The sequence below is a fragment of the Notothenia coriiceps genome, unplaced genomic scaffold (assembly GCF_000735185.1).
Source record: "Notothenia coriiceps isolate Sejong01 unplaced genomic scaffold, NC01 NC01_scaffold00019539, whole genome shotgun sequence".
Taxonomy (NCBI): Eukaryota; Metazoa; Chordata; class Actinopteri; order Perciformes; family Nototheniidae; genus Notothenia; species Notothenia coriiceps.
The window spans coordinates 20,836-32,168 of NW_011352240.1; the positions used below are offsets into that span (position 1 = coordinate 20,836).

General features: G+C 41.1%; 2 protein-coding genes across 2 annotated transcripts in view; one reads left to right on the forward strand and one right to left on the reverse strand.

Annotated features, from left to right (window-relative positions):
* The first annotated feature begins 438 nt into the window (after nucleotides 1-438).
* Nucleotides 439-3,420, forward strand: LOC104952109 (E3 ubiquitin-protein ligase RNF31-like). Its single transcript, XM_010778863.1, has 4 exons — nucleotides 439-586; nucleotides 896-992; nucleotides 1,280-1,445; nucleotides 2,366-3,420. Exons 1-4 carry the CDS (start codon nucleotides 439-441, stop codon nucleotides 2,414-2,416), a joined length of 462 nt encoding a protein of 153 aa, XP_010777165.1. The 3' UTR covers nucleotides 2,417-3,420.
* LOC104952110 (uncharacterized) overlaps nucleotides 3,322-11,333 on the reverse strand; it is a 30,376-nt gene continuing 22,364 nt past the window's right edge. Inside the window, exons 4-6 of the mRNA XM_010778864.1 lie at nucleotides 10,953-10,966; nucleotides 4,856-5,052; nucleotides 3,322-3,739 (exon numbers count right to left, since the gene is read on the reverse strand). Coding sequence (XP_010777166.1) covers nucleotides 3,538-3,739; nucleotides 4,856-5,052; nucleotides 10,953-10,966 — 413 coding nt within the window. The 3' untranslated portion in view covers nucleotides 3,322-3,537. The remainder of the gene's footprint in view (nucleotides 3,740-4,855; nucleotides 5,053-10,952; nucleotides 10,967-11,333) is intronic.

An 11,333-nucleotide genomic window follows, 5' to 3' on the forward strand; every position in this document is an offset into this window, starting at 1 on the left:
TCCCTCCCCTCTCCCCTTTCTCCCCTGCCCCCACCTGATTATAACTCCCCCACACACTTCAATCCAGCACCAGACACTTTTTTTACGCCGCTATGGACAATCTGCAATAAATACACATTTTATGGACAATCTTGAACCAAAGATATTGAAGTTACTGTTATTTTGTATATATTGATTGTTGTGTTTTTTTTTTATCTCAATGTGTGCATAATATGTGTAAATGTGTCTGTTGATTGTGTATATAAGATATTTTATACATATTTGTATACTGTATAATTTTACATTCGGGATTGTTGGAAACGTCATTTCGATCTCTCTGTCTGTAAACACAAACTGAGTAAGATTGACATTAAAGTTGACTTTGACAGTCGCAGGAAGTAGAGAGGGAAAACACATCTTTAAATTTACAGGAAATGAAGAAATTAGATGAGGTACCTGATGTACCTAAATCTTCCTGATCTACCTAAACATGTACCTGGTGTAGATAAACAGAATCTTTTGAGCACAGCTTGTTTTCCTTGTCTTTGTGACTTACAGAATAATGGAGTGGCCTTCAACACTGAGCCCCCCCCTGGAACACAGACAGGTGGGTCAGAGGGATGATCGAACAGAGTCCGGCTTTCTTGGCATTGCTGGTTCAAAAACATAAAACCCCAATCACAGATGATGGTTATCACCACAACCAACTTCCAGTGTTAACTTATTCAGGCTTTGTGCATGTTGCCATAAAAGAAGCCATTTTGCACGTGATTTGATAATAATACCTAAAATGGGCTGATGTTTGCTTCTTTGACAGACATGGATGTGAACTGCAACTTGACTGTTTTCTGTTGCTATTCCCCCCCCTCTGCTCTTTGTTCCTCTTTCTTTGTTTGTGACCCTCCTCCTGTCTCAGGTCTGTGTGGAGTGGTAGAGCAGAAGGATGAGGGGGGGCAGCAGCCAGACTCAGACTGTGCAGCTCAGAGTCAGCCTGGACATGCTGGACTCTGCGAGTATGACTTCTTTATTCCCTATTTCTTCGTCTCATTCCAACCCGAGCAACATGTTTTATGTGCTGGGTGGTCATCCTTCAGTCAGACCTTTAATCTCTCATGGTTGGATGCTGCGGTACCGTCTGCAGACAGAACAGTTTGTTGCTAGTATTGGTGCTGGGGGTCATTTTGTACCCCAGAAAAAAGAGGCAGGCTGCAAAAAAGAAAACGGGTGACATCCGAACATGTTGTTCTCAGACGAGCAGAAAGCTGCATGCTGTGTCAAACATGTCTTGGTCTGTCTCCAGGAAGCACTACAGGGAGTACCTGGTGAGTCTGATCAACAGCCACTCCATAGACCCCGCCCCCCTCTACAGCTCCAACGAGCTGCTGCTGGCCTGCAGGAGGTACAAGGTGGAGGACCCCCGCAGGGAGGGGGAGGACAGCTTCACCTACTTCAGCCGAGTGCTGCAGGTCAGCGCAATGTGTGTGTGTTTGATCAATATTTGTATTTCAATATTTGTATTTTGTATATTAATAAGATGATACACACGAAATATTGCCAATTACATTTGTCAAAAATCTAGTCAGAATGTCTTTACACTTGATCTTCTATTAACCATTTGTGTGATAGTGTGAGGCATACAGCAGACAAGGTTACTTGTGTGTGTTTAATTAATAAATAACACTTTGGTTGCTTGGTTTAGCCATGCTAGCATCATGGCTCTTGTCAGTCAGTTCCCCATAGTGCCGCACTGGAGTACTGTATCTCTAGCGCCACCATGAGTTCATGTTGCATTTGAGAGAAATGTCTGTTGGGAGGATAGGGATTTCATTATTGGCCAGACCTGTCACCATTAGGGTAAAGTGGTGAGTTTATTTATAAAGCACTATTCAACAACAAGTCTAAGTGCATTTAAATGTATTTAAAAGAAGAGCCCTTAGAAGGTAAAGATAATGCAAATAAAACAGAATAAAGTAGACTAATAAAAGTCACAGTGCAGTGTCGGACATGCATAGCTATTTGATTTAAAACGCAGCAGGAAACAAAAAAGTCTTCAGCATTGAAAAAGAAAAAATAGAGTTTATATAGTGAAACTCTAACAGATGTTTTAAAGACATACAGAGTGAGCCCCCCCCCCCCCTATTAGACACAACTAATAGATGTCTTCTACTGAATTACTTTGATTCTGAGAAATGTGTAAAACATCATTAGAAATGAATGATTCAGAAATGTTCAGCAGTTCATCGTGGTAATAGCTTGTGTTTGTAACATATTATTCGGACCAGATGAAACAAAACCATCCTTATCTATTCCACAAATGTAATTTTATTCTGTATGTCACACTATTTATTTGTATTCATGTGACACATCCTTTGTGGTCTCTCTGCAGAAACTGATGGATGAAGAACCGCTGGGAGACAAGGTGCCACGCAAGAAATAATGAGTCACTTCCTGTTTCCTGCAGTGATTTGTCCACATTTCAACCTAAAACCCAGCTACAGGAGACAAAATGGTTAAAATGTCCTTGTTGTTTGGATCGTAAAAAACTGATGTATAAAAAAATGTACTGTTTGTAATGTATTCTTTATTTTATACGCAGCATTTTTGTCCCTGTCATGATCCTGTATATGTGGCTCGTGATCTGATTGATCAGTATTCCAATCGGTTCCTCTGAACTGAATCTTCATTGGAGCTTTTAGCTGTGTATCATTGTGATCTCTCTGTAAGAACTCAACCAGCTTCACAATAGCAGAAAACCTGTAAGCCAAAGATAGCTAACGCACTAATCTCACTCCGTAATTCAATGTCTCAAATTACTTTGTCACACCATGAAATCCTTTACAGCACATTTTTCATTGTTCGGTATTATTCAATACTTCTGTTGTGCATGTTAAAACTTGACATTTCAATATTATACGGTAACAATCTTAAAAGATATTAGTATCTACGAAATACTGAATGGATGTAAACTCTTGTTGAATAGGTTTGCTGATGTAAAAACTACAGATTTTAAATACTGCTTTGTTGAATTATTTAAGATTTGTTTGTGTTCAAAATGAGAGTCTGCCAAGTGTAAATCACACACAGTGCATGTGGTGGCCTGTACTGTGCCCAAAATAAATAGTTATAATAGAGCCTTCAAACTGTCACATGTGTTTGACTTTGGCAGTGAAACTCAGATGCATTTAATATGTTTCTAAAGGATAGGATTAACGTTAGCTGTAAGCTTTGGTGACATGTATTTAAGTACATTTACTCAATGACTGTACTACTCACTAGATGTCTGGTTCAAAGATTAAAAACAAATGACTTTTCTGAGCTTCAGACAGTAGGAGGATTCAGTTATAATCTTGAAGATGTCTTTCTTTATTCATTCTCTTTCTTTCATCCAACTCATTATTACAACTACAATTGTATTATTTGCTGAAGCAGAAGTGATCAGGGTGACAATAAAAACATTAAGGGTGGGGAGAGAAGCACAGCAAACATAATTAAACAATAAAATGAAATGTGCTTATGTTATGGATTCTGAAGGTGGACATAGTGTCACGGTGACTGGCTCTATTTGAGCAGCTTTGCGGTTGCCATGGAGGTCATGGACGTCATGGTGTTGGTGATGGTTGGCACAGCGATGTCTTTGAAGATGGGCTGTGTGACAGCAGAGTAAGTTACTTTGTTCTCGCTCAGAGTCCCGATGATCATCTGCCGCATCTCCCTGCTGGCGTCGCCCCGCACCGCCAGCAACGCCTGGATGTGCTCCTCCCTACGGAGAGCCGGAGGGACAATATTAGAGTCAGTGTTAGAGCACTTAGCTATCAACCTCATATTATTCACGTGTAAAACTCACCCAAGACACTTTTAAAGTAACATGTGTACTGTGTCTAAATTTGGATACTATCCCTAGTTCACTGCAGGTTGTGCCCTGTTAACCTCTGTAGTTACTCTGAACCCACACCTGAAGTGATGACTGCCGCTGTATGCTTGGCAGCTAGCTAGCAACGTCTTTGTTTGTGGTAGCAAATCATTACAAGCGGCTAAAAGCTAAATAAACCCAATACAATAACAAGTGGCTTTCTTTTGACACCAGTATAGTTGTATAATTATTAAATTGGAAACAAAAAAAATATCTAGCTCCACCACAATTGCGACTGGTTGTGTAACTTTTGCTAAGTAGCCAAGATGGTGGTGGATGAGTGTGAGTAGTGTGCAGCGTTCCATCGTAAAACATTTTGTAATGGAAACTTCTGGAGCATGGAGTCTAAACACAATGATACACGGAAGAGCTGGAGCTTGATGGCACACACTGAAGAGGTTATCGGAAGTTACGGCCAGAGAGTTGAAAAGATATGTGCTGCAGCCACGAGGCAACACAACTCCTGCCTGACCAATTCTGAAGTTCTCTCCCCAGTCCCATGTATTTAGCTGGTTCTGAAAGAATAATCAACATTCTGCATAACAAGATAAAACAGAGAAGCACTATAACACCTATCAGCTGACGCCACCAGGCAGGAATAAGCAGACAAAACATAGAGAGCACAGCAGAGGGCAGTAAAACTGATAAACTGGGTCAAAGTTATGAGCCTCGGAAAATATTTCCTCAACAGTTATGCGTGGACCATCCGATACTGCATTTTGCCATACTGCATCTGGTTCTCTTCCTGCTTGTCCCTTTAAGCCATGGCAGTATTCAAAGGAATGATTCCAAAGAAACAATGTTAATGATTCAGAGTTACCAGGTCAGAGCCCAAACCTCAATCTCAGCAGCAGCACACAGCACTATGCACATATAACACTTTATTATTTTAAACAACCACCAGGAGTAAAACATATTTCTACAAACGACAGCTTTAAGTACCTTTAATTGCGTGTGTGTGTGTACCTGATGTCGGGGTACTTGGACACCAGCGTGGTGACCTCCAGGAACAGCAGGGTGGGGTCTGTCAGCTTGAAGACCTCGGCGATGGCAGCGATGGCTCCACACAGCCGGTCAGTGTCTTCACCCTGCAGCAACCAGCACAGAGTCAGACAGCTCCCCCCATCTCTGTCCTCCACAGAGTCAGACAGCTCCCCCCATCTCTGTCCTCCACAGAGTCAGAATGCTCCCCCCATCTCTCCTCCACAGAGTCCAGCTCTGGATCACACTGGCCCTTTCTCATTCCTCTAATTTCCCCTCCTCGGTCCTCCGGTAGTGACCCGGAAATGGATTTCAGCGCGCCATGTTGAAGGACATCTCATTTCTCTAAATGCACTTCTAGGACCGAGGATTGAGCATCGAGGAGGCTCTCTGGAGGAGCTATAATCGAGGATACACTGATGGGTCCTCCGCGGATTTATTTCCGGCAACAGAGATGTTGTGACGCACGGCCAGAATTATCTCAGCCAATGAAAGCTCTGCATGCATGCCCTGGATATTATTTTATTAACTGCATGGGGGTTATCCAGTCTCTGATTGTGTTACGTTATTATGAGAGTGCTCTCATACTTATATATATATTTATATACAGTGGAGCAAAAAAGTATTTAGTCAGCCACCAATTGTGCAAGTTCTCCCACTTAAAAAGATGAGAGAGGCCTGTAATTTTCATCCGAGGTATACCTCAACTATGAGAGACAAAATGAGAAAAAAAAAAAATCCAGAAAATCACATTGTCTGATTTTTAAAGAATTTATTTGCAAGTTATAGTGGAAAATAAGTATTTGGTCAATAACAAAAGTTCATCTCAATCCTTTGTTGGCAATGACAGAGGTCGAACATTTTCTGTAAGTCTTCACAAGGTTTTCACACACTGTTGCTGGTATTTCGGCCCATTCCTCCATGCAGATCTCCTCTAGAGCAGTGATGTTTTGGGGCTGTCGCTGGGCAACACAGACTTTCAACTCCCTCCAAAGATTTTCTATGGGGTTGAGATCTGGAGACTGGCTAGGCCACTCCAGGACCTTGAAATGCTTCTTACGAAGCCACTCCTTCGTTGCCCGGGCGGTGTGTTTGGGATCATTGTCATTCTGAAAGACCTGGGTCTTTCAGAATGACAATGATCCCAAACACACCGCCCGGGCAACGAAGGAGTGGCTTCGTAAGAAGCATTTCAAGGTCCTGGAGTGGCCTAGCCAGTCTCNGTTTAACTTCTTGTCTATTTGGTATTGATTTTTTTCCTAAACACCTTAAGGTACCCCTATTATGCTCATTTGAGTTCATATTGTTACTGTATGCCTACCTTCTGTTCGACTATGTTTACTTGCTTAATGTTCAAAAGTCTTATTTTCTCATACTGACTGTGACTGCAGCAACCTATGTACCCAACTTAAATCGTATAACTTCCGTAATAATGTATGACTACTTACGAAGTTATTACGATACTTCGATACTTCCCGGAAAGAGTCTGAACTTCTGTTATGGTCGACAGATGTCTGGCACTGCAGGAGACATGTAGAATATAAATACAATCAATGCAGAGCACTGATCAGTTCAGTTCACCACTGAGGCCTAATTAGCACAGAAAGTGTTGTCTGCGTGTTGCTTCTGTGAGGGGAAGATTTGACAGAAATCAATAACTGCAAGGAACCCAGATACACATAATTATTTTTGGATTTGATCCTTTTGTGTACATGCTTGTTTCCTTTCCCTCTCCTGATGTCTTTTAAAGCCGTGGAGACAGAACAGTGCCGGGAGACCAACTCAAACACCATGTACAGAAACAAAGAGAAGTGTCTCATAAACACAACACACTACAAACAAAGATACACCCATATAGTTGTATCAGAGTTGGTAATAAAAAAAAATGTATGAGGGATAGTGGCAAAAGGAAAATAGTACACTCCTTAAAGAAAGAGTTGGATATTTCTGCTTCATAGGATGCTGATTGACAGATTGTGTTACCATAGACCCAGACTAGCTGATTCCAGTCTTTATGTTAAGCTAAATTAGCAGCTAGTTTTGTTTTCCCCTTAGATTGAAGCATGATAGCTGCTTCCAATCTTTACTCTAAGCTATGCTAAGCTAAGCTAACCCTACAAACATGAGAGTAGTTTAAAATCAGAATAAGCCTATTCCCCAGAAATGTATGTTTTTTCTTTCAAAATTAGCAGAGGGCTTTTTGAGGAAACCATTCTCTGCCTCAATGCACTTGTCCATTTCATAAAAATGTATGATCCCAAATGTAGACAGACTCTGCACACACACAGCAAGAAAAGGCTCTCCAATGCAGAGCAAGGAGACATCCTCACTCTTCCTCACATTTTACAACATGCACACGCCTCCACAGAGAGCAGTCTGAGATTTAACATCCTTCAGCGTCCTCACACTTTAGCTCACCAATCATCCTGCTCTGCTTAATTTGCACTGCCTGCTCAAGGATGTCTGTTTAATTAGCGTAGCTACGTTGGAACACTGAACTCTTTTGATGACAGATGAGCAGATGTTCGTCAAGTCAACATTTTGTTATTCAGTTAGAGATCAGTGGTGTGTTTAAAATTCGGGATGCACAACAGCGCCAGAATAAATGTTCAATTCCCATCAGCGCGAGACTGTGGCTTATTTAAGGAGGGCACAGCATGCGGATAAGGTAAACATGTTAGTTAATAGATCATCAAAAACTATCCACAGTTGATTTCTTATTAATTGGCTTTTTTGTATTTGACATTTTCGGAAATTATTCAGAAATATGCAAATAAGGCGTTATCTTGTTAATTATGTGATAATCTGCATACATTTCTGAGCACTAGATTGTTCAGCTACAAATTATTTGGATATTATATCTCATTGTATCACTGCATAAAAAGAAAAATAACTGTCGAAAGCCGAGTTTGATGTATTTAAGTCCTACGGAAGTGGAGATTTCAGATTTAAAAAATATAGGCTAAAAAATGCAAGTAATAGATAATACTTTGAAAGTTCCCCAGTTGATAAATTATGTGAAGACAATTATTTTACTAAAATGTTAGATTGTAAATACACACATTATAGGCATTATCAAAGGCTACCTTTTGATGAATTTAGGAGCAATTTACATACACACAAATACACATTAATAGTTTTGTTTAACTTTCTTGGTCTATTTTGGATGTATTTTCTTTCCAAAACACTTAAAGGGACCCTATTATGCTCATTTTGAGGTTCATATTTGTTTACTGTATGCCTCTTCTGTGACATGTTTTCTTGCTTTAATGTTCAAAAAGGTCTTTATTTTTCTCATACTGACTGTGCTGCAGCACCTATGTCCAATAAATTCAATTTCATATAACTTGCTCATCATTCCACAAAATGGTGACAGCAAAAGCATTTAATAGTTATTGAAAATGACTGCTTCACAAAAGGAGGCAGAAAGAGAGAAATCAAGTTTGTCTCTTACTGCAGATAATGGCAGGGATAAAGAGAGTTTCTCAGTACAGCTGTTAGGCTATTGTCCTGATATGACAGGCGAACTATCACAGAAGAAAGGGGCGTATTTTGCCGTCCTCGCTCGACAGCACCCTTCTGATCCGCCATATCATGCTGATATCAGTGAAAGAACAAAGGATGAGCCTGAAAAGCTGGATTAATACATGTTTTATCTAATGTCCTCGTTCACAATACGTTTAGGGTACATGAGATGAAAGGAAGACAAAGAAATGAGCAAAAAAAACAGCACAACCTGGGGAAGAGACGATGCATCATAAGACAGGGCGGGAGCCATATTGACTGATAGAGAGTAAAAAAGAGGAAGTAGTTACATAGGAAGCAGGACAGTAAAACATCCTCAAAGAGTACCACACAATTAAATCCTTCTTGGTGTTTTTCTCACACAGATGTACACACCTATAGTCCCTTTTGGACAAAACACTTGAACTTAAACATGGAAAATAAAAAAGGTAATCCAAACGAGCTTCATTGGCCTCTTTAAAAATGTTCTAAGAGGTCTCTTTTTCTCTGGCCAAAAGGAAAATCCTTCAAAAACAAGGATGATGGAGCAAGATTGCAATCTTTCTTGTTTAATGTAGGAGTATGACCATATACGTCCATGTACCTCTCGAGGCAGCATCGCTCAGCTCTGCTTCATCCCATAGGCAGAACGAAATGTTGTTCTGTTTTCTTTTTTCACTTGTGATCACTGATGTAGACATAAAAGACAATGTAAGGATCCTGTATGGCTTCAGCATTGTAAAGGAATGGCTCAACAACTCAGACTTGGCATGCTTGTCACAAAAATCACAACAAGTTCACTGATGGACAGAACTATCCCAAGACTACTTTTCCAATAAATTGGACAACAACAACTCACAGTGGTTCAACCTTTAACAGAACAGGTACCACTGGGAAAAAAATGACACCCTACAAAACAGTTCGATAATTAAAGTCTTCAGAACTTCTTATTTATTTTGCATGGGGTTTCAACCACCATTAATTTTTAGTCATAATGATCTTTCTCTTCTAATTTACTATTTATTTATATACTAGCATTTATCAATATATATAGTTGTTCTTCAGACCATCCTATTGTTGTTTTAATTATTATTCCTCCTGATAATGTAGGAAGTTGCAGCCACACAGCTCCAAATCTTATATTATGTATCATGTGCACAGTGGTAGCAAAGATCAAGAGAATGTTCTTTGTTGTTTGTTCTTTGTTTTGTGCCTGTAGTGCAGGGGTGGGGAACCTCCGGCCTCCTTTACGGTCCGCGAGACCATTTGATACGGCCCTCGAGGTAATTTATAAACACACGCAAAAAGAAAGAGATAACAAGTGAGTGCCTGTTTTTCCTGGCCAAGGACAGGTTCCTTGAACACAACACAAGCCTAACGTGTCATCATGTGGTATATGTCTCGTCTGAAAGGGCTGTAGAGTGCTGACGGATGTGTTCATGATGACTTATATATTTACTTTTAATTAATTCACAGTGCGGTATAATAAGACAATAACAGGCTACAGATGCGGACATATATACACACATATATTTATATAAATATAATAATTTCAGAATCAAACAAGTATGAGAGCACTCTCATAATAACGTAACATCAGTTGAGGCACCCTCCTCAAGATGAGGCCCCCTCCGCAAGGTGAGGCGCCACGCAGTCTGCATGATCGGCCTGTTGGGAGGGACGAGTGATATACTGAGTGATATACAAACTGCTCTGCTTTCTGCACGGACCTCACAGCTGTTCTCACTGTAAACATTGCGTCGCGATGAAAGCAGTTAATTAAATAATATCATGGGGATGCATACAGAGCTGTCATTGGCTGAGATAAGTCTGGCCGTGCGTCACAACATCTTTGTTGCCGGAAATAAATCCACGGAGGACCCATCAGTGTATCCTCGATTATAGCTCCTTCAGAGAGCCTCCTCGATGCTCAATCCTCGGTCCTCGGTGTGCATTTAGAGAAATTAGATGTCCTTCAACATTGGCGCGCCTGAATATCATTTCCAGGGTCACTACCGGAGGACCGATGTTCGAGGGGCTCGGGGAGGGAGGCAGGAATTAGTGAAATGAGAAAGTGCCACAGTGACGCTCCTAAAAACCGCGGAAGTAAGTTAGATTTTACCACTTCCGGTTCCTTCGAGCAAGAAACCAAAGCATTTCTCCATAGGATTTTATCTCTTATCAGAGCAGTCCATCAACTGCTATAGTGAGTTGTTTGACATTTCGCTATTGAGAAGCAGATAGGATCTGTACAATCGTCGGCGTAGCAGTGGAAGGGGCAAATATTGTGTTTAGTGAGAATTGAACTTAGGGGCAGTTTATGTACAGTAAAAAAAAGGGATGGGGCCCAGGATAGAGCCTTGGGGGACCCCACAGGTTAAGAGGGGCGTTTAGCAGAGGAGAAGGCACCTAACTGCACTGAGAAGCTACGGTCTGTCAGTTAGGAGCCTGAACACATGCAAGGGCAGAGCCTGTGATGCCTGCGGACTGTTCAGCTGTGATGTGAGACAGGGAATGCTATGGTCCACAGTGTCAAGGCAGCTTGTCAGGTCTAACAGCACCAGGAAGCTGGGCTTACCTGAGTGCGGGCGGCTGGGAGCAATCATTAAAAACTGCTTAAAAGGGCTGTTTGAGTACTTGTGCATGGGTTGAAGCCAGACTGAAACTTTTCATGGATTGACCATGCATGGTTAAGAACGACTGCAGCTGGCATAGGACTACTCGCGCTCAAGGGCTTAGATTAAAAAAGTAGCTGGGAGATGGGCCTTAACATTTGCGAGAGGACGTCAAGATTTTATTTTAGAACCACGCAGTGTTTGAAGGGCAGCTGACACATCCGACTACAGAGTGTCACAGTCTGCTCGCATCATTCACCATAGTTGCCAGTTCACCTGTCTCACCTGTTAACGCACACCTACGTCTTTGTTGTCACGCTTTTCCTCTGACTGCACCATTTATT

Coding starts and splice junctions, on each gene's coding strand:
- LOC104952109 (XM_010778863.1), top strand. CDS start 439: ATGTACCTAAATCTTCCTGATCTACCTAAACATGTACCTGGTGTAGAT. Junction 587..895: donor CCCCCCTGGAACACAGACAG/GTGGGTCAGAGG, acceptor CTCCTGTCTCAG/GTCTGTGTGGAGTGGTAGAG. Junction 993..1,279: donor GGACATGCTGGACTCTGCGA/GTATGACTTCTT, acceptor GTCTGTCTCCAG/GAAGCACTACAGGGAGTACC.